At 34.5% G+C, this 24,273-nt stretch overlaps 1 protein-coding gene across 2 annotated transcripts in view; it reads right to left on the bottom strand.

Annotated features, from left to right (window-relative positions):
- Window positions 1-24,273, bottom strand: part of fermt1 (FERM domain containing kindlin 1) — a 30,164-nt gene that overhangs the window by 1,656 nt on the left and 4,235 nt on the right. For both annotated transcript variants that reach the window (XM_056445385.1, XM_056445386.1), the window contains exons 3-14: window positions 20,248-20,481; window positions 18,612-18,734; window positions 15,294-15,483; window positions 12,552-12,654; window positions 11,399-11,506; window positions 8,235-8,366; window positions 7,767-7,816; window positions 5,611-5,735; window positions 5,424-5,530; window positions 3,128-3,352; window positions 1,139-1,263; window positions 366-507 (exon numbers count right to left, since the gene is read on the bottom strand). In XM_056445385.1, coding sequence (XP_056301360.1) covers window positions 366-507; window positions 1,139-1,263; window positions 3,128-3,352; window positions 5,424-5,530; window positions 5,611-5,735; window positions 7,767-7,816; window positions 8,235-8,366; window positions 11,399-11,506; window positions 12,552-12,654; window positions 15,294-15,483; window positions 18,612-18,734; window positions 20,248-20,481 — 1,664 coding nt within the window. The remainder of the gene's footprint in view (window positions 1-365; window positions 508-1,138; window positions 1,264-3,127; window positions 3,353-5,423; window positions 5,531-5,610; window positions 5,736-7,766; window positions 7,817-8,234; window positions 8,367-11,398; window positions 11,507-12,551; window positions 12,655-15,293; window positions 15,484-18,611; window positions 18,735-20,247; window positions 20,482-24,273) is intronic.

The following is a 24,273-nucleotide window of genomic DNA, read 5'->3' on the forward strand; positions in this document are numbered from 1 at the left end:
AGGGGTATGGGTACAAAAATAGAATTGGGATTGGGATGTGGGGGAAGCACTGTACTGTAGGTCAAAATACACTAAATATCCCTCAAAACACTGAAAACATGTTTTATTAATACATTTGATTAATAAATCTAAATAAATGGATATATTTGATTCACTGAAGCATGTATTTTTTACAAATTAACTTTACCCAAGAAGTTGTTTAATACTCCTTGATTACTGTTTCTTTAATGCTTTTACTTATTGTTTCCTTTTATTTTTTTTTCTTCTCTGTCTTTAGTACTCCTTTGTACAGCACTTTGGTTAACTTTGAAATGTGCTTTATAAATAAATATTTTATAGTATTGTATTTTCAGCACTTGACTGACCTGTCGAATCTCCCAGTTGACGTTCCACTGTTTCATGTTGGAGAACCTCCAGGTGGTCACTGGTAGACCAGTGGACATGTCGATGCGGATCAGCCTGTTGTAGGAGATCCCCAACAGCTCATCTTTCTTGCTTCCTCTGAATCTGTGCCACATGAAACACACATTAATTGCATTTCATTACTGAAGGGACATACAGTTGAAGCCCTCCTGAATTATTAGACCCCCCCCCCTTATTTTTTAGATTTTTTCAACACATTTCTAAACATAATAGTTTTAATAACTCATTTCTAGTAACTTTTTTATTTTATCTTTGCCATGATGACAGTAAATAATATTTGACTAGATATTTTTCAAGATACTAGTATTCAGTTTAAAGAAATATTTAAAGACTTAACTAGGTTAATTAGGCAAGTTAGGTTAATTAGGAAAGTTATTACTGTGGTTTGTTCTGTAGACAATCAAAGGGGCCTAATAATATTGACCTTAAAGTGGTTTTAAAAAACTAAAAATTCTAGCCGAAATAAATTACAGGAAATACTTTTATCTTGTTTTTCGCTTGAACAACTAAATTAATATTTAATTATTTTGTATTTAAATTAAATTACAACAACGTTGCTGTAAAAGAAACATTATTAAATTGAAAATAGTCACATTAACCTCTCACCTGAAGTTTATCTGTGGCTAAAAAAACACTTGTTGTGCATATAGCCCACTGATTTGAACCATCAATGTTTTACATACACAATAACAAATAAACAATTCAGCAAAAATACCTGACAATATAGTACTTGATGCCAAAATCAGGCAGGGACTGCCATGCTTGAATGAAACGCATTTTAGCCTCCATAAGGGAAAGCTGGGAAATATTGTGATGGGCCTCCAAGATTCGTGTGGTCAGCTGTAATGAGAACAAATATTGAATTTAACCCTGTGCATTAAAACTGGTGGATGAAAACTAGAGCTGCACAATATATTGTTTCAACATTGTCCGCAATAATCACATGGCAGGATCTGCAATGTTGATCAGCACAACAACTGAGAATACATGAGACTTTGTGTAGTCATTGCAAAGTATAACCATAACAGAGTGAATCTTTATCATTTGCATAAATTTTAAGGAGCCCCTATTATGGGTTTTTGAAAATGCCCTTTCATGCAGTGTGTTACACAGCTCTAAGTGAATTGAAATATCCAGCTAAGGCTTAAATCTGAAAGTAATCTGAAAGTGCGCCGTGCTTAAAACTATTGATTCATCTATAAAAGAGTCTGCTTGAAATGAATTGTCTCGATAATGAGTCTTTAGCCATGCTGGCGTGACGTTGATGCAGAACTTAAGCCCCAGCCATTTGTTGCGTACACAAACCCAGAAAAATTGAAACCCCCGGCCCCACGCGCAAACACAGCAAAGAAAAAGAAGAACACTGTAGCAGACCGGTTGAATCTTGTCGCAAAGACGCTATGCTCTGGTGGATATTATTGGAAGTGTGAGGGGAAAGTTAGTGTTATTTTCTCTATCCAAAGATGAGAATGTGAAGAGTGAGTGGTTGAGGTTTATTTTTGCAAAAATACCTCAGCATTATAGCCCCAGCCTTGTACTGTTCCCGTCATTTTTCTGAATCTAAACGCTTACACAGGGGGATTCGTCAGCCGTTTGTTAAAGGAAGGATGAGAAAAAACCATATGAGACTTGATAGGAACTTTATCAGTACACAGTTCATGGATCAGTTTCTTCCTCCATTTCAAGTACGCGCAATTAAAATGGTTGCCTCCTTGTTATCTCTAGCTTGCAAATTATGTATTTAATTGTGCTTTGTTACTTGTAACCGTTTGTACTGTCTCTGGTTAACTCTTTATATTCTCATATTGCGTCTAAAGCCATGGTTAAGGTTGAAATTACAGGCGTTTTCCTGGTGAAATAACAAAACGAGAGGGTGGCCGGAGATGGGTCTGAAATACAGGAGACTCCCGGGAGTGTTGGCAGATATGCTCACACATACACTCTGCACTCTGACTACTTCAAAATTGTTGATAAGCCGTGGTGGGCATTTCTCCCTGTCTCACGCTGAACGCTGTCGACCAATCACAACAGACTGTCATCGGTCTTATCAGTGCAGATTAGCTTCACGCAAAGGAGGGGTTTGGGAACAAATGAATCGCTGAACGAATCATATGGGAGTCGTTAGGATAATTAGGTAAAAATAAATGCATATAAGACAATGAAAGTGTTTTTTGACCTTGCATGCAGAGACCCCAAAACCAAAATTTGACCCTTTTTAATGCATAATAGGGGCTCTTTAATGGCATTTCAGCATTCGGGCACAAAAATGTACTAATTTTATTGATTTTTTTAATACTATACCAATACTATACAGTGTTATTTGACATTTCATTATTCAATTTCAGTGCCTAAATACTGTTTGGACTCTCCGGAAAACCATAAAGCACTGTTTGTTTGACTTTTTTCTTTGCTCTCTGGTAATTATTCTTGCTTGCATGTTGTTTATTATTTTTTATACATGATTTACACCTCTACATCAATCTAAATTCAAGATTTTTTCCCCCAAATAGAGTTATTTAAGTCATCTGGTGTAATTCTATTCATATCACAATATTTATCACTGAAAACAAAATATCACTATGTCTGATTTTACCAATATCGTGCAGCCCTAATGCAAACATAACTAAACACAAAAACAAAACAAACAATAATCTGATGTCATAATGAAGACGTGTGAAATCTGGTCCTGAGATTGTGATCTGACCTGTTTGGTCTTGAACTTCTTAGCATATCGCGTAGAAACAAAGCACTCTGGGTTCATCTCCATAGACTCTACATCAGGCGCCGCTTGACCAGGAGGAGGAGCGAGACTCTTCATCTGCAGGAACGACTGGATGTTCTTCACCTCGGTGCGGTACGAGCTGTAGGCCATCGTCTTGCCTTTGGATGCCAAAATACAGGCAGCTTTCCACTTGGCATACTGAGTTTCCTGGATTTCACAAGACACTTCTTCTTAGTAGAGGACTATAATTATAAATGCAAAATCCTACATTTCAATGCTTGTGAGAATTTTAATGTAACCCTGTAAGGCCAAGCATATGAACTTCTCGAATCTGGTTCTCAAATCTGATTGGCTGACAGCCGTGATATTAAAGCCACATCAGCACTCTTACAGGCACTTCACCCTTATTTATTACTATGCCCACACTAGGATTAAAGAGGGACTAAACAACTCACTACAGTTTGACAAATATTGCAGCTGTTGGACAACATAACGCACTTTTGTTACGTTCGCTTGCAGAACGTATTTTGGGTATATGTGTGTGCGTTTGTTTGTATGTGGGTGTGTCGTTTCATGCGTGTGTTACAGGTACGAACAGCATTGGAGAATCCTCATATCGTGCTGATGACGTTGGCCGCTGATGCTGGGTTTGTGCCACCAATCGTTGGTCGGCGTAGCGTTTAAAAGCCGAGCCCAAACTGCAATGCCGATCTCTCTCTCTCTCTCTTTATCTATTTCCATCTCGCTCTTACTCTTTCTGTGGGTCTCTGAGGACAGTCTCTCTTGCGAGGACTAGTCTGAGAGAATGTGTTTTGCTTGTGTTTAATTCTCTTGTCTAAAGTTTTGAGATCTGAAATTGCAATGTGTTTGCTTGTGAACTTGTCCAGTTAACTGACATGTTCGAGTTATAACTCTAGAGGTTGTAGGAGTGAATAAGTCGCGTGATGTACATACTCAACACCGAGATTAATCTTTGTATTAGTTCATTAGGTTTAGGAGAACGCGCTGCTTTGTGTATGTTTTGTTTTGTACTTTTGAGGCTTTTTTGGGTGAGAATGTAGTTGTTTTGATAGAAATTATGAAAAATAAAACAATTTGAAGGAGAACATTGATGTTTTGAAAAAAACTGTAACTATATTAATAAAAATAACTTGCGGGACTTAATTTATGTCCTGCGGAAAAATGTATTTATTATAATTTTAGTGATCTGCTTGAGGTAGGTCAATTTATTTTTATGCTTTTGATGCATTTTGATGCGAAACAAAACTATGCAGTTTATTTATAAGGTTAGTGCCTATTTTAAATATTTATAATTTTGGAGATTCAGCACATCAGCAGCCATCAACTAGTCATACTAAGCAGAGCAAAGACGGTTGACGTTTCGCCACAAGATGGCGACAGAGAGAGCATAATAAGTCTTTAGGGGAGAAAAACAGTGTTTTCTGATGCTGGTACGTGGTAAGTGACATTCTAAGTTAATCTCTCTCTTTTGTATGGTGTAGTGCTGTATTTATACCATATTAATCTCCTAGTGTTTGCTTTGCTTTTGTTTTTTCTGGGTTAATTATTTTAATATCCTGTTTGCCACAGAGAATTACTGGGAAATGTTTCTAGACTGATGGCATTTCATGCCGTTCAGCCTTATAATCTTAAAATGTCAGCAAAATCACTTTAGACATTACGCTTGAGAATCATTCAAATACTCTAAAGTGACGTTGGTGAATTAGCAACAGTTTCTGCTGTTCTGACATCAGCTGCAGATGTGAATGAATGACAGAAGAAAGTAGTCCCTCATACAAAAGGATTTTGAGACTCTCTATATACACAATTATGCCGTATAACTGTTGTATAAACACAATATCCCACTCACAGCAGTGCGATATGGCTATATACTGTCTCTGGTGGGACACTAGGGCACTCAGCCTGCGGCCTCGAGCCAACGTACATCTCCCACCAGTGCCGATACACATCTATCTTGCACTGTTACAAGTGGGATATTGCTCATATATTTACATCTAAATACAAATGTTTGTGCATGGTATTTATTGAGTGTCAAATCTTCACAGGCTTTTATGGCTCTTATAGTAAGATGTAGTGAGAATAAGCAGCAGTTGCTTATGAGGAGCAGTTGTTTATATTTATATAGAACGTTACTCAACCTAAAGTGCTCCAGTAAATGTTTATCTTGAAATATTTATTACACCTAAATGTTTCTTGAATGTAATTTTTTTAAAGTCATGTACCACTATCTGCATGCAAATCAGAGATATAAACTCACGTTATCGCAGCGAATGTAAACCTCATTCATCCCGTCAGCTGCGGGCAATAGCAGCTTGAGGCCGAATTTCCTCTCAGTCACATTGACATCAGGAATGACCTCACATCCTGTACATTAATTAATAATGTTAATGATCGCTCTGCATATGCATTTAAGTGTATGACATGCTCTCTGATTGGCTACTCACCTCGTAAATGAAGCTGCTCAATGGGCTCCTTATTGGCAGAATCTTTGTTTTTGAAATAAGAAATGGTGGTGTCCCTAAAAACAAACCAATACTCCTTATATGGCTTTAACGTCAGTCGCTTGGGCCTGTAGAGTGGAAAATGAACAGAAAAAAATAATAAACTTTAATTGTAAATCTACGCTCAAATGCCACAGAATATGTAAGCAAAAGCACTTTTTGTACATCTATTATGAATATGGGTCAATTACGGTGAATTAAAATAACATATCCCACTATGTAGCTTTCGTTTAAATTATATTAGGCCTATTTAAAAAATAGACTAACCTATAGACAGACTGTTTTGATGAAGTGTTTATAATATAGCTAATTTTGATGAATTAGCGATAACTTTTGACAGCTTTCTCCTTTTTTTACGCTGTTATGCATGCATAATATTTCATATGCATATGCAAGGTGACTGAAATTGAATTTAAAATACAAAAGAAACTGAACCATTACTAGTAAAGAACAACAAAAAAATAAATAAATTTGAAGGCGAACAAAGTTTTGAAAAAAAAAACTGAACTGAAACTGTATTATTAAAAATAAACTTGCGGGACTTAATTTATGTCTTGCAGCAAAATGTATTTATTATAATTTTAGTGCTCTGGTTGTGGTAGGTTAATTTGTTTTTATGCTTTCGATGAAGTAGCAATCAACCTAAGAGCTCTTTAGACCATGCGCCGGACTATTTCCCTGTGTTTCGCTGGTAATGTGTTTAAAAAATTTATTATTGAGGCCTATTTAAATATTCATTTATTATTTATGTACAATAATTGAGACATAAAATGAGATTGTAAAATATAATTAGCAACAAAAATGCAAATGAAAACTGTAAATGAAAAAGCTTATTTATTGACTGTCTTAGTCCTATCACTTTAAAATAACAAACACTGTACATCTCTCTACATTTAGGCGAAAACACTGTTTTATTTATTTTTTTAGGCCTACTTATTTGTATATATATTTGTACTTTCATTTTAGTTGTCTGTTATTTCTTTAATTTTACTTTCCAAAATGAATCCTCATTTCACTTAACAAGTTTACAATTATAATCAAGCTATTTAACAAAGTTAAGGTAATTAGGCAAGTTATTGTATAATGATGGTTTGTTCTGTAGACTTTTGAAAAAAAATTTGCTTAAGGGGGCTAATTATTTTGACCTTAAAATGGTTTTTAAAAAATTAAAAACTGCTTTTATTCTAGCCGAAATAAAACAAACAAGACTTTTTCCAGAAGAAAAAATATTATCAGACATACTGTGAAGATTTCCTTGCTCTGTTAAACATCGTTTGGGAAATATATAAAACAGAAAAAAAATTCAAAGGGGGCTAATAATTCTGACTTCAACTGCGTATATATATATATATATATATATATATATATATATATATATATATATATATATATATATATATATATATATATATATATATATATAATAAAATGTCAAAATATGTGTGAAATAATGTTCCTTTCTCATTGTGCATAACAGGTTTATGAAACAGCATATTTATTCTTATTACTAAAATATATAAAAGAATAAGTAATCATACTTTTTTAAATTATACTTTAAATTATTAAAATATGTTTCCTTTAAAACATAGTGGTTTTAAGATTTAGTGTTAGTAGGATTTGTTGCAACACTGTGATCTTAAAATAAAGCTTTTAATACGTCCAAAAATAACAAATGAGTTGGTGTCTTCTGTAAATCATTTAAAAATATATATGTTAGACATAATTTTGTGCTCAGAAAAATAAATAAATAAACAGAAAGCTTTATAATGTAGAGGGGGGAAAAACAACAACTGAAGCTTTATTAAACATCTTTGCCATCATTTTTCTTTCCTTAAACAGTACCAAATTGTCATAGTATTATCATCATGTCAAAAAAAAATTGTAGTACAGGTTGGTTCTGGTAGATTGTGAATGCTTAATATTTGTTTAGGTGAGTTATTGTGAATAGTGTGTTTTACATCATTCACTTCTCAAAAAAATTTTTTTTTGATTATTTAAGAACCTGCTTTGCTTTAATATTAACATAACACTAAAATAGTGTTTAAAACTTAATTAAAACTTAAATAATCCTTTATTTTTATCATCAATTTGAATCTCACCTGAACAGTTTGAGTGTATCTTCCAACTTTGGAATATCCGTTATATCTTCCTGGAAGGAAAAGCACATTTTACTATTCATACAGCATATAAAAAAGCATTTATTTAAATAAAAATACAGTAATAACATTACTACAGAGAATCTTTACAATTTTAAAGAACTGTTTTGGGTAACGCTTTTATTCAAGGTGACATAGTTACACGTTCAATGCACTTACTATAGTAATTACAATGAATTATGCATAATTACATGTAACTTAACCTAAACCTAACTCACATTCTAACCACAACCATATAGTACGGACATGTCATTAATTAATATTACTCAGTAGTTAAATAAATAGTTACACTGTAACTATGTCACCTTAAAATAAAGTTACATTGTTTTCTATTATAATACATCACTAAATTTCAGCCAGGTTCTAGATATAACATAACTCTAATCCTAATGCCATTAAAGTCAGTGATACCAGGATCTTATCAGCGTTTCGTCCTTCCAGATGAGACTCTAAGTTTGAAAGCGCAGCCTCCACTTCATCAATCTCTGTCTCATCTGAATTGTCCAGTGGCTCCGTCGATAAGGTCAGTTTACAGATGTGATACTGAGAAAAATTAAGAAATAAAGGATTAGTTCAAGGGAAAGAGTTTTTTTTAGCAACCTAAAGTGTTCTTAGAGCTTTGTATGATTACACTGAAGTCAAATTAATTATTTTGATATTGTTTTTAATTCCTTTTCAAGACTTTGAACATTTTGGGACCTTTGGAGGATGAGAGAGCTCCTGGATTTCATCTAAAAAATCTTAATTTGTGTTCTGAAGATGAACGAAGGTCTCAGGTGTTTGGAACGACATGAGGGTGGGTATTTAAAAACAGCAACCCAGGCTCATTCTGAAAACGTACCCCTATAAACATTTCTGAAGAGTGCCAAATATGTCCCAGGAGGTACGTTTTTTTGCAGTTTTTGTTTTTATGAATCCACCAGATGCCACTGTGTACGTTTTTCTCAAATTTCTCTCACGAGTGCAATTCACACCTGCGGTTCTCGCGTAAATCCACCAGAGGTCGCTGACCCACTCACTCACTTCCCTTAATCCAACCGACAGTGTTTTCAAAAGCAATCCAGAAAAGCCCTTGCCTGATTTTTACCCCGTGTTCAGATTTTACCACGTTCTCACCCTGTTATTTAGTTGTTTATTTTATTTTTTGGCTTCTGTTTTGCACTTTCTGGAACCGTTCTTCGCCAGACTCGAGCCCCGTCATCGTGGTCAACTCCTCCCTCCGTCTCAAGCACGCTGACATACACAGCAAGCTACTGGACAAACTGGTAACAACAGGAAAGTCGTCCATACGAAGGTAAGTGGTCAGCTGGTAAGCGCAATAACATCATAACGTCTCACCGCCCCGTAGCATTTATTTTTCAGACGAAATGCAGCCATACGTACTTCTGGCTACATAATTCGGGATCTCCACAAATGTAAATAGGGGTATGTTTTCAGAAAGAGCCTATGTTGAATAACAGAATTTCTGGATGAACTAACCCTTTAAACAATTAAGATTCACAACAGTAATCTTGATTAGCAAAACAACAGACAAGCTGTGAATTGAACTTTATTATTTCAATTTTATATACATAGTAAACATAGTAAGTGTATTTATGCATGCACACTATAATTTGCTTTTATAATCCATAGAAATAGTTTAGCCTATCTAAAGGGTTAATGCTGCCAACTGATGATCAACAGCAAAAAGTACAAATAGCATCTCTTCCCAACAGGGAAAACCACCAACAATCAAGAATGCATGATTATTTGGTGTCAAGGCTTTGCGATCAAAAAATGTCATTATAATGAAAGTCAATGCAATACAAAAGGGTAGTCAATTTGAACAATACACAAGGGTTAATAATGTGCTAATAAGTTGGTGAAAAGCAGGAATATATTCAATGTGCAATGCTTAAATTGCATTCAGCCAAACAAGTGTGTACAGTATGAAAGCAATTCCATTTATGTGTTTTTTAAAGATTTTATTTTTCACATTCCTCATGTATTAGTGCCATGCTCACCTACGCTTCACCTCACTGTGCAGGTAAACTCTATCTTGTGTTCGCTGAGGAATGTCACGTCTTTTGTACTTTAAGAAAGTTAGCTCATAGCTTCAGGCAAGAAATATCCGTGCTAAAGAATTGACTGTAAATCAACACCATCTACTCTGTCATGACACAAAATACTGCTTGACAGTAGAGCATACCTCTCAGATAAGCCAATCGGCCATCATTAAAACTTTTATTATGTAACTTTTACTGACATTGAATTCATTCTATTTCAGCTAGTTGGCAAGAGAGCATGCCTCTTTTTTAATTTAGTTTACCTTGATGCGTTAAAATAACGACAAACAATTTGTGTTACTTAAAAATAACGTAAGCTTTAACTGAATTAAATATACTATAGTAAAAAAGTAAACCTTTATATTTCAATTTCCAAAGGAAACACTGCTTATTTATGTAGCTTACCTTGATGACTTGATAAATAATGCTAAAATCAGTATAATTTTTGTTACTTGAAATAAATAAACTTCAACTGAAATTCCCTTTCACTGAAATAGTCAATTTCTTTGCTTTTTTCTTTATATTAACTTTATATACTAGAATAGCTAAAAATAAAAATACATTTCAGAAATGTTTTTATTTTATTTCTGCTTGTTTCCAAGGCAAAATTTTGCATTTTCAAGCACTCACTTTTGGGGATTTACACCTACCTTACTTTAAATAGTAACAGTTCTTGAGCTCAGTAAGCTACAAACACAAATGGTATCATTGGAAAGAAGACACTTTGGTGTTTACTGTGGTAAAAGGGCAAGTTTAATGCTTAAAAATATAAAAAGTTATACATTATGAAGTCATGAGAAAAAAATGTATTGTGTTTAATATTTTTTTTCCATATACAAACACAGAAAAACATTAATGTAATGTATATTTATGCACACACACACACACACTATAATCTGCTCTTGTACTCCATAGTAGTGCCGTGCACAGACTCTTAAATGGGCAGGTGCTCACAGGGCTTTATGGTCTCGTGAATCACGCTAAGTGGGGAAGGGGTTGTGACGGACGTGAGAATCTCGCAAAGTGGGGGTGTGGGGGTACAGGGTGAGAGGGGCAGTGGGTCTAGCCACCGGGCCACCCCCCGGCCCTGCTCCATAGAACTCCATATAAAAGCCAGAAACATTTTTTTCACAGGCCTATCTAAAGGGTTCATGGTGCCAACTGATGATCAACAGTACAAATGAAAAGTTTTACCTCTTCCCAGCAGGGAAAAACACCAACAATCAAGAATGCATGATTATTTGGTGTGATGGCTTTGCAATCAAAAAATGTCATTATAATGAAAGTCAATGGGGCAAAACAAGCCACCAACATAACGAAAGGGTAGTCAATTTGAACAATACACAAGGGTTAAAAAATACACTAATAAAAAAATGTAAATAAATAAACAGACTTTTCATAGTATTTATATATCGCTGCTCTCTGGTGACCTGAAGTGATTCTACTATCCTCATTTGTACTTCATTTTAGATAAAAGCATCTGCTAAATGACTAAATTTAAAATGTAAATAAAAAACCTCCAGTCTGTACCTGTAGGGATGCAAACATGAGCATCTCCTCTTCGGTGCAGTCGATCTCCTCCAGCAGGATTGCCCATCTGGCCTGTTCATAAAGCTGCGTGATTCTCACAGCATCATACTACAAGAAGAAAAACACCACACACGTGCTGATTTAGACATGGGCCAATTAATTCTGTCATTCATGAACATTTGAGTGACACCACTCAGGGTTGCAATTCTACGCCAAACGTCAAATTCCCTGACTTTTCCATGACATTGACTGACTAAAAGTTGAATTTCCCAACCCAGGCTCATTAGAAATACAGTATGTGCCCAGGGCTACATTTATGGGAACAGTGAAATATGTGGCAGAGGCGAAATCTGCTTGCAGTTTATTTTTTTCACAAATCCACTAGAGGCTGCTGTGTACATTTGTGACAATCTCAAATATGTTTCTGGCCCACATTTGTCACTTGCACTTCCTTTTCTTACACGCCAACCCTCACTCTCCCCTCCCTAAACCCAACCGATAGTCTTTTCAAACGCGAACTAGTAAAGAGAAGTGCATCACGGCCACATACTTTCACCACAAATTCACACAGCTTTTGTTATAACCTGGCTTCTGGAACCATCCTTTGCGGGACTCCCAGTAGACTCCCCAGTCGACTCTGTGTCCCGATACCGTACAGGGTGAGCTACCAAGCAAACTGATCACACTGGAAAACACGTCTATACAAGGGTGAGCGGTCAGAATCAGCACGAAAAGGAACAGAAGTTGTTGCCGGCATCATACCACCCCTTAGAGATTATTTAACACAGAAAATGTAGCCGTACTTATGCCAGGGGTGTATTTGCAGTTCCCCAAATATGTAGCCCTGGGCATGTATCGGCTACATTTTTGAGAACCAAGAAATATGTGGTCGTGGATACATATGGCTACATTTTGTGTGTAAAATTAATGCTACGGATGGGTAACGCTGACCGTTTACCTCAGTAGGGACAGTTTTTACGGACTTGGGACAAAGAGCGGAGCTGACCGGGGTTCAATTCCTGTTCCAGAAACCAGGTAAATCATGATTTAAATATCCTCAATGTAAAAAATCAGTGTCTGAAATAAACCTTTCAAAATTCCATGGTTTTCCTGAAATACCATGACCTGTGGGAAGCCTGCTTATGTGGTTTACCTTTGGGTTGAGGTCAAAGAAGCAGTGGTACTTGAATCGCAGCAGGAGTCTGTCGTTTTCCTGAATCCCCTGCTCCATCAGCGAACGAGATGAATCCAGCCATCTGTGCACACAAACACACACACACACAGTCACTTGCTTTTTAAATATTAGGATTTTTTTGGTTTCACTTTCAGTAAAACTTTGTTTTAACAAACATGGATAAATACTGTAATTAATGTATTGGTCATTGCTTGTTGATGTTAATAAATACATTACCTTATGTAACTACATGGCTGTCTGGAATACTTTAATCTAATTAGTCAGTCACAACATTCCAATATATTTTATTCCTAGATAACAACTGGTGAAACTAATCACACAGCCTGATCCAGGTACTTCAAATCATCTTGACCATCGGTGAATACACTCTTTTTTTTTAAACCTCCCAGCTTCTGCAGGTTACAAATTTTCTCCCAAATTTTGATTGCCAATCTTAAGCCAGTTGAAATGGTTTGTTTTGGTTTGATTTGGAATTTCCCCAACCAATTGCAGAGCGTGGGGGACCAGAGTGAGTGCTCCGACCTGCCAGCGCTTCCTCCAGAGTTTCATGCAACTTCGGGAGTTTCATTTTTAATCTTTAGACTTTAACTGCAGTTCAGCAGTTCACTTTTATTCAGCACATTTTCAGTCAGAATGTTTTAATGGAATTTGATACCGCATGGCGAACAGAAAGAAAAACCTCAGCATTTCGGGACTCGCGTGATCCTTTAAGAAAATCAAAAATCGCTGTTTACATGGCCGACTCTTAATCAGTATTATCTTAATCATAAAAGTGGAGTATTGGTGTCCATGTCAGTGAAAGTGCCAGATGAAATCGCAAGCTGTCAAAGACAGCCCATTCCTCTGCCTTTAAGTTGCTTCCATGAGCCCTCAAATGTTTCATTAAGCTTGACGTGTTTTCCCCCTACACGCAACTTTTGTAAAGCGTCTGCTTCACGTTGCTGTGTCAGAATCCTTGCTTGTAAAATACAGCCATACTTTAAAACGCTTAGGTTAAGCAAATTTGATGAACGTGATCGTTAGTGATGATGAATCTGAAGGAAACCCTTGCTCACCGTTGTCTCTCTGTGTGTGTGTGTGTGTGTGTGTGTTTGTAGTCCACTTAGAATTCCAACATGGAAATCATTTTTGTTTGTTATTGGCATTGGCTGTGTTTTTATTTCTGTATTAAATATGGCGTTTTGTGATTAATCATGATTAATTACGTTAATTTTGTTTCATGGATAATCATGATTAATTACAAAAAAAGTGTGATTAATTACATAATTTTTTTAATCATTTGATAGCCCTATAAATAACATTTCAGATTTAATGCTTACTAAATCTTAAATTGCATACACAATTATTGTATTTCTGTTGTTTCAGGAGAATGTTGTTTTTTTGTGTTGTTTTATTTTGTACTTTTGCATCATAAGAATCTTTCAGTACTTTCTGTAGCTGACTGTAACAAAAACTTGAACCGTGACCCCAAAACTGAGGTACATTTCAAACTGTGATTTAAGTGTACCGTTATACCCCTAATGCATATAATAAATATATATTCACAAATACAACTGAAGTTAGAATTATTAGGTCTCCTGAATTATTAGCCCCCCTATATCCCACCCCCCAATTTCTGTTTAACAGAAAGATTTTTTTCAACACATTTCTAAACATAATAGTTTTAATAACTCATTTCCAATAACAGATTTATTTTCTCTTTGCCATGATGACAGTAAATAATATTTGACTAGATATTTTTCAAGACACTTCTATACAGCTTAAAGTGGCATTTCAAGAGTTCCCACTTAGATATGCTTGGCGTTTAAAGCAGGTTTGACATGCTGTCCCGGGAGAGAACTCTGAGCTCGGAGATATTTGAGCCCAGGGCTCCCGCCCGGTCGATAAGCATATCAGGAGATCCGAGATCAGGTAGGTCTCGAGAGCTCCCCCTTTAGAAAAGGGAAGAAAAGGAGGAGATGGGGTGGAAGGGGGGATTCTTCCAAACGAAGATAGAGCAGTAGGGAAAAAATGATCCATTTATTGTAAACTAGGATCACACTGGTTGGATTATTATTGATTACAGATGAGTGGCCAGACGTGCTCAATCATATCACGTGCTCCTCTCGAAATTAGTTTATGAAACTTCACTTAAGGCTTAATTAGTATAATTAGGTAGGTCATTATAATAATGATGATTTGTTCTATATACATTAAAAAAATACTGCTTAAGGACTTTAAAATGGTTTAAAAAATTAAAAACTGCTTTTATTCTAGCCAAAATAAAACAAATAAGACTTTCTCCAGAAGAAAAAATATTATAGGAAATGCTGTGAAAACTGAATTGCTCTGTTAAAAATCATTAAGGAAATATTTGAAAAAGGAAATTAAGATTTTATTATAAAAATTAAATTAGGAGGGTGAATCATTTTAACTTTTTAATTTTAAAAAATAATAATCAACACTAATAATTGCAGATTTGCACCAATAATAACTGATCCCAATCAACAATCACATTAGAATGATTTCTGAAGTTCAGTAAAAATTCAATCACAGGATTAAATTACATTTGAACACATATTCAAATAGAAAGCAATTATTTTAAATGATAATACTATTTCACATTTTTTACTGTGTTTTTGATTAAATAAATGAGCAGAAGATTTCCCTTGCAGACACCGGAGGTTTAGAGTGGCGGTGTCTGTGTGCTCTTCCTCTTACCCAGCATTAATGGCTGCTTTATCCTCCATGGTGAGAGGTTTGTACAGTTTGGCGAGCTCCTCTGGTGGCAGGTTTGGCTGGCAGGCGGTCAGCGGACTCTCCCCGTACCACAGACTGGTGGAGGATACAGGCGAGCCGCTGTCCGGGTCATAGATCGGGGTCATGGTTTTACTGTACATACCCAGAGCTCCTGCACAAAGAAGAAATGGAGATTATTATTTATTTCAATTACAAATGAAATCAAAACTAACCACATGATTTTGTTAGCTCACATTGCTAGGTCTGATGGGAATTATTCGTCTGCGCATTTTATTAAGAAAAAGAAAAGATTTGCCCTTGAAATCTGTAATCTGAAAATGCACTTCCTGTTTGTCAGTTCAATTGTCATATTCTGTCTGTCTGAGGTATTAGCCGTGGCTAACAAATTTAACCCTGCCCTCTAACTGTCAGTTTTGACAGCGTATGGCAACAAACAGAAATTGTGCGCAGGAGGTGTCTGTTAGGTTGTAATAACCCTCTAGAGACCCTTTTCCTGATCTGTCTGACTTCATCCAATCAGCTCCTAGTGGAAAAAAAAAATGCCACACCCACTTTTTGCTCATTTAATATTCCGTTTCTCTAGGAACTGTCGGAACTTCATTCGCAAATTCATATTTTTAATAGGAAGCTATACAATATTATATTTGTGCATATACAATAGATTAGTCAGTACTGAAGCCAAATCTGGAGCTTATCTAACAAAATAACTTACGATAATGGTCCAAACACAAGTACACCCAAATTTATATGTTATAGAAAAATATTAAATACAAATTTAAAAGAGGAAAAATCAGGAGAAGCAAAAAAAGTTAAAATTTTGTTGAAGTTTTGTAGGTAAATTTTTTTTGCAATGAATTTAATTGTATTTTCTTTCAATTTCTAAATATGTTTGGTGACTAAAATATTATTTTAATAAATATATCTGTTTAATAAATCTGTTTTGTTTAAATGCACCAAAATACATTACCTATATTCACTGAGAAATGGATCAAAATGTTTATTTTCAAAGTGGATATACTCAATTATGCTGCGCACTGTATATTTAAAACATTATGGTTTACTACATGCACAAGTTATTATAATAATATTTTTATTTAAATTATGTATAGTAAATCATCTAAGAATTAAAGGTGCAGTAGGCGATCGTCTTCAGAAACATGTTTTGTACTGGTTGAAAGTCTCTTCACATTCCAATAGTAATGATTAAAGTAAATGATCTAAATGTATTTATTTGTATTTTTATATTCTGGGTAAGGTATAAAACAAAAAAAAGTTCATCCAATTAAATATTGTCAGACCGATAATTCCCATAATTCTAATAAGTACACCAAACTGTCAGTTAGCAAATGTAGATTTGTACAACTGCGCACCCCTATTCACGCAGATCCGCTGATGCGCGTACACACAGCCAGGGGTCACGTAGACATGAGTGACAGTGGTAAAAACAAATGCTGAATCAAAACTTTTTCAAATCCTGAATCAATATTGGAGTTAGTTTTGCACACTGGAGGAAGGACGACACCATGGCTGAAGTATTTCTGTTAGACAGGTAATGTTCTGTTTTAAAAGTATTTTAGTCACACAAAGCTTATATAGATGTTGTTATTATGAATGGGTTTTATGCACAGAAGTGTTGTTTAGCCACTGAAATCTCCCAGTGAAAGATTGATGTGATTATTTCAGTTTCATAAGATCCTTTTACAGCATTGATAATGTCGATTTTTATTTAATTTAACAACAAAACACAGTAAATAGCACTGTTCCGCCTAGCTTGCATTACTGAGCTGAAGTTGCTTTTATATTCACATCGGTTTATTTTTGAACAATGACAACCTGTGACGTGCTCCCTATATTGTTTACCATGCTACTCTGAATATCCAGTCTGAAATTGCATGAAAGTAGGCTTAGCAATAAGTGTAATCCCTGCACGCTGCCGCTAAGCATACAGTAGTCGCTTTAGGACAGCGTGTGAGAGAGTGAGACCAGCGATCCTTGCATGCATGAAATATTGCACATTATGACAAGTTTTGCTTGCTAACTACACAACTGAAAACCTGCTAGATATAATACAGTTTTTCTTTTAGAATCGTAATATTATAAAGTATTATGAAGTTTTCTGGTGAATGACATGGTCTAGTGGGTCTCTGTCATCTTTAATGTACGCATTTGCGATTTCAGGAGGCGTGGCTTTGGATGGCAGGGGAGGAATCAGGGTATCTTCCGTCCAATCCATATCCGTTTTTCAAACAAAAAAAGGAAAATGAAGAAAACTGCTGTTTTTCCGTTTTTCACTTGCTCACAAAAATTGAAAAAAAGAGATTTTGGCTCGATTTTCGTTCTTTAATTTAGGGTAGGAAAATGGATAAACGACTTCAAAATTCATTATACAAATGTAGGCGGTGCTGAAACACCCATTTTCCTTTGATTGGTCAACCAAATCTGAGCTCGTGACGTAGCCCTCAATATAAGAGCCCTCTACGGACCAGCATCCAGGCTTTTAATTATTATTATTATTATAATTTAATTATATATATAAACTAAGTTTATATATTCTGTCATTTGATCAGTTAGCAGGCTTACATTCATTGCGTATGCAAAAATTAAATAAAAACATAAATTATCAGTCTTATTAGACATAAGGTTATAGTTCGCTGCCAAACGTCCTGCAGCTGTGCCCCTGATGTGGAGCAAAGACAGCCATTTGCGAGCAGCACCTAGTTTGCATGATTATTTCCGAGCTACTATAGGCCTAATTAATAATAATAATAATAATAATAATAATAATAATAATAGTATGCCCAGTTCGCTACCAAACGTCCTGCAGCTGTGCACTTGATGCGGAGCAAAGACAGCCATTTGCAAACTCACCTGGTTTGCATGATTGTTTGCGAGCTTCTGTAGGCCTAAATAATAATAATAATAATAATAATTAATATTGTTCACTTACTATTTTTTATTGTTTAGTTGTTTAAATAGTTTTAGCAAGACCAGAATAAAAACACATTGGGCCCAGTTGTTAAAACAAACGTTTTCTTCATTTTCTTTTTTTGTTTGAAAACGGATATGGATTGGACGGAAGATACCCTGATTGGGAGGGATTGTATTTGAAAGATATTTTGCTAACCGGTTAGCATTTAGGCAGATCACCTACTGCATCTTTAAAATTTAAATGGATGTATTTATTTGAATTGCTTTGTTTACTGGTTCACTATTATTTTTAATGGAATGTTTTTGTTTTTTTGCTATATGTTAGCTTTACGTTTCTGTAATGATAAATACCTCCGGCCATGTCCATGGTTAATATCTCATCAGTGGCTAAATCTGTGCCTTTGTCTTTTTTCTTTTTCTTCTTGGGTTCATCTGTTGGTTTCAGGAGAGAAAGTTCTTCAGTTCTTCTAATGTCTGTGAACAGAGATGAAAAATAGCAGCAGGTTAGCTGTGAATCAGCTAATGTGGAGAAAGAAAACAATGGATAATTAAAAATGCTAACTAATAAAATAAAATAATCAAATTTAAAATAAAATTGTACAATATATTCTACATCCTGGACAATGTTTTCATGAAACAACAACAATGATAATAGCACTTAAGAAAATTATTTAAAAAAATGAATTCTAAACAAATATTATAAGTAATTATAAACCTTGTAAAATATGTAAAAAATATGTTCACAATTTACTTTTACCTCTGACACTTAATGTTTATATTGCTTATAATAACTATTACATTGTAACATTACAGATTACAGGTAAAAATCACAAATTGAAGATAAAATAATGATCAAAATTAATACTCCTATTAATTTTAAAAGTATTATTTATAAAAAAAGAATAAAAAATATGCAATAAACACTGTATTATTAATTTTTTAAAAGACATTTTTTGATACTTTATTTATAAATGTTTACATTTTTCTTTTATTACATAATAGAAAATATAATCTACATTCTGAACATTGTTTATATAAAACATTATTTATTGAATTTATACTTAAAAACGAAATATAACATGAATAAAATATGCAAAAGGGTCACCGACTATATTACATTTTGGACTTAATGTTTATAATATTATTAATAATTATAAAAATATATATCAATTGTAATTATTGTCACATAAATACTACAGGGAAAATCTCAAAATTTGAAATGATGAAAATGGAAAAATATAGAAATAGATTCAATTTTTAAATAAAGTAATGATAATAACTATTAATAATCTAAAATGATTTATCATTTATATGCAACAATATGAAATAAACACTATATTTTTCCTTTATTGTTTTAGAAAAATATCTTGATACTTTATTTATAAATGTTTTCAATTTTATTTAATAAGTAACTGAAAATATAATAAAAAATATTACATACAGTTGAAGTCAGAATTATTAGCCCTCCTGTAAATTATTTATTCTTTTTTAAATATTTTCCAAATGATGTTTAACAGAGCAAGGAATTTTAAGTGTTTCCGATAATGTTTTTCTTCGGGAGAAAGTCTTATTTGTTTTATTTTGGCTAGAATAAAAAAATTAAAAAAAACATTTTAAGGACAAAATTATTAGCCCCCTTAAACAATATATATTTTTCAGTTGTATACAGAACAAACCATCGTTATACAATTACTTGCCTAATTACCACAATTAAACTAGTTACGCCTTTAAATGTCACTTTAAGCTAAATATAGTATCTTGAAGAATATCTAGTCAAATATTATTTACTGTCATCATGGCAAAGATAAAATAAATCAGTTATTAAAACTAGTATGTTTAGAAATCTTCTCTCAGTAAAACAGAAATTGGGGAAAATATTAAAGAATAAAAATTTAACAGGAACGGCTAACAATTCTGACCTCAACTGTATAAATCAACACTGTAATTACGACACAAGTGCATGATTCCAGTTTGCAGGAGCTCTTACTGAGTATTTTGCAGATCTCGGCCACAGCTCTGAAGACGACGCCGGAGAAGGTGACCGGCAGTTTGATGCTCTTCATGTTGGGCAGCTGAATGCAGAGGGACTTGTGCTGAGGAGTGTATCGCAGATCAGCGTTCGCCTGGATCCCGTATTTATCCAGAGTCCAGTGAGTCTTCAGCAGCCAGCAGCTCTTCTGCTCCCACCAGATGGCATGATCTGACCAGTCCTGAGGAGCCTCTGAAACACACAATTAGACACACAGGGGAAGATTTACCCAATAAGGGAGGTAACAATAAATACTTAACAGTTTCTATATATACAGTTTAAGTCTGAATTATTAGACCCTCGTTTATTTTTTCATGCAATTTCTGTTTAACACATTTCTGAACATGATAGTTATAATAACTCATTTCTAATAACTGACTATTAACAAGAAAGGGAGGTTCTTGATGTGAATTGGTTTAAAGTGAAGTTAAACAACAACAGACGTTACACCAAACTAAATCAGCTCAAACCAGCGGCCGCTGAGTAACAGTAATATGAGGCAATGTTTGATGACATCACAAAGTCAAATAAACCTCAATGATTCCTCTGTCATTTACATTTTCTTTATGTTCAACAGTGATCATCATTTTTATTAATCAGGGGTCACCACAGCAAAATGAACCACCAACTTATCCAGCATATGTTTTACACAGCGGATGCACTTCTAGCTGCAACCCATCACTGGGAAACACCCATACACTCTAATTCACAACAGACAATTTAGCTTACCCAATTTACCTATACCGCATGTCTTTGGACTTGTGGGGCAAACTGAAGCACGCCTCTGTGAGGTGACAGCACTACCCACTGCGCCAATGCGCCACCCCGCTCAAACATACACCGCTTAAACCGACTACACAAAGTTTTGTTTTTTTTTCCAAAAAGAAGTATTTTTGCTCACCAAAGCTGCATTTACAACCAAAAACACACAAAAAAAATGGTAAAATTGTGAAATATAAAAAAAAATTCTTATTGAAAGTTGTTTAAAATATGCTGCTCAAGAAACTTATTATTATTATTATTATTATTATTATTATTATTACTACTATTATTAGTGTTGAAAACTGTTTTGACTGCTTCATATTTTTGTGAAAACCATGATACAAAACCACTCAGAATTATGATAAAAAGTTAAATTACACTTATAATCTACAATATGGGTTTGATTTTGTTTTTAATAAAAAACTCTTTATTAAAAATTTGGATGGTACCCTATCATATTTTAACCAACCTACAAATATGTAGGTTGGTTAAAATATTTCAACATAGAAATATGTTTTCTGAGAAAAAATGGTGTTAATACTAATTTTCCCCACTGTAAATCCTCATTAAATTCACTTTGGATAAAAGAGCCTGCTAAATGAAATGTTTTATGTAATTATAAGAGTCATTATTAATGATTGATTAATTGATTACCAATAATAATTATAAAGCAAATCAGCAATTATAATGATTGCTGAAGGATTGTTAGATACTAAAGACTGGAGAAATAACTGAAAAAAAAATCTGCTTTAAATTACACGAATGCATTTAATTTAGGGCTGTCAAAATTAGCTTGTTAACGCACGTGATTAATTTGAAAAATATTATGCGATTAACGCAGTTGCAGGTTTTTTTTTTGTTTTTTTTGGCCGACGTGTGTTTAACGTGCAAAAAAATTGGATTAAACCAAGGAAGCGCTTTTAGAAGGAAAGTTTCAGTATGAAACAAATAATGTCGCATCACCAGGTTATCCAGCGTTTCCTCCAGAGTTTCATGCAATTTCGGGAGTTTCATTTTTAATCTTTAGACTTTAACTGCAGTTCAGCAGTTCACTTTCATTCAGCAACATATTGTTCATGCCCCGTGACAGTTATTGGAGGAAAAGTAAAGACTGCTGGAAGAGTTCTGTTATAATGGAATTAGATACCGCATGGTGAACGGAAAGAAAAACATTTCGGGACTCACGTGATCCTTTAAGATAATCAAAAATCGCTGTTTACATGGCCGACTCTTAATCAGAGTATTATCTCAATCATAAAATCTGAGTATTGGTATCCATGTAAATGTACTCAGTGAAAGTGCCAGATGAAGTCGCAAACTGTCAAAGACAGCCCATTCCTCTGCCTTTAAGTTGCTTCCATGAGCCCTCATATGTTTCATTAAGTTTGACGTGTTTACCCCTACATGCAACTTTTGTAAAGCGTCTGCTTCACGTTGCTGTGTCAGAATCCTTGCTTGTAAAATACTAGCCATACTTTAGAATGCTTAGGTTACGCAAATTTGATGAACGCGATCGTTAGTGTTGATGAATCGCTGAGGAGGTTGAGGAGTCGCTCACCGGGTGCACTGTACTGCCCGCGTTGTCTGTCTCTGTGTGTGTGTGTGTTTCCTAGCAACAAGAGCAAATGCCTGACATCGCTTACTGTGCCAAAAGAAGTCTCTTTAAAGCATTCTATATGTATTTTATAGTCTTTGCGGTGTCCGTATCCCTCAAAGCTGTTTAGAATTAAATGTTTAGAGACGGTGTGACCAAAGTCCCTGTAAGAAGTCTATAGTCTTTCGTACATGCCTTTGATGTATCCCTTGGCCACAATGTCCCCCGATAATGTGAATAGACTGGACTGTCTTAGCAACTGGCTAAATGTTAAGAAAGACTACAAAAAACTGTATCTACTTTATAATTAATGTTCTCAACTCGCAATACAACTTTACAATGAGCACAAATGTTTGTATTCAATACTTTATTATTATTATTATTTTCCATTTTCCATATTTGCAATGATTGTATTTTGGATTTTTTTTGTAGTCCACTTAGAATCCAACATGGAAATCCTTTTTGTTTGTTATTGCCATTCATTGTTTTGAAATTCAAATGGCCCTTACATGCCTGTGTTTTTATTTCTGTAATGAATACAGCTTTTGATTAATCATGATTAATCACAAAAAAGTGTGATTAAATCAATTGACAGTCCTAATTTAATTATAAACTACATTCATTAAGAAATATTATTACTATTATTATTATTATTATTTGACAATTGTATCATTTTACTCTTTTTTTATTTAAATAAATGCAATCTTGGTGACATTTTAAAAAGCTTTTGTTCATAAATAATCTTAAAAAAGTATGTTTATAAATGACCAATATAAGTAGATGAAGGCAAAGCATAAAATAGTAAATGGGTAGTGTGATAAATCTGTTTTACTAACGTGTCTCAGGTTGACACAGTGAACTTCAGACTCTACAACAGTAAACGGCACCTCAGTCAAAGAACAATAGCTCAGAGCACGAGGTTATACAAAGATACGCAAGGCAAACATGGGCATACCAGTGTTTGACACTCTAGAATTAGGGCTTTTAAGATAAATATGTAAAAAATTTATGTTTAATAAATAGGTAACAAATATGTTTATATTTATATGCATAATGACATTATTACACCACTGCTTTGACATCTTAACAAATGTTATTTGAAACATTAAAGCAGACAATTGCAATTAATACATGGTTTCTGCTACATTCATTCTTCCATGGCGGGGCGCCACGCCAAGATTCATCCCGCCACGGCTACATTACAGCTTCTCATTCAAAACATTCTATTATTTTAATAGCGGGTGATAATCGCACCAAAACGTATAAAAATGTAAGTGAATTATAACAGCGCAAACTTTTCTGTAACCGTAGAAGTGCTGTGCCACGTGTGTGATACGTGAGGCCAGCAAACACGACGTATAGCTGTTTTACTTTACTTCAGGACGCATTAATACCAGAGGCATTCATTAATATTCCTAGCAAATCTAATAAATGCTGGAGACATACTCGTTACATAAACGCACTAAATCGCACCTCAGCAGCGTTTATTTGAGTGGGCACAAGAAGATCTGCGCATTCTTAAAGCAGCTTATATTTGAGGGGACGTGCAAGAAGTTTTGTGCACGAGCAGAAAAAATCGGCATGCAAGCAAAGAGATCCGTATGCTCGTATGCTATTACATAAATGCG

The sequence above is a fragment of the Danio aesculapii genome, chromosome 20 (genome assembly GCF_903798145.1).
Source record: "Danio aesculapii chromosome 20, fDanAes4.1, whole genome shotgun sequence".
Classification (NCBI taxonomy): Eukaryota; Metazoa; Chordata; class Actinopteri; order Cypriniformes; family Danionidae; genus Danio; species Danio aesculapii.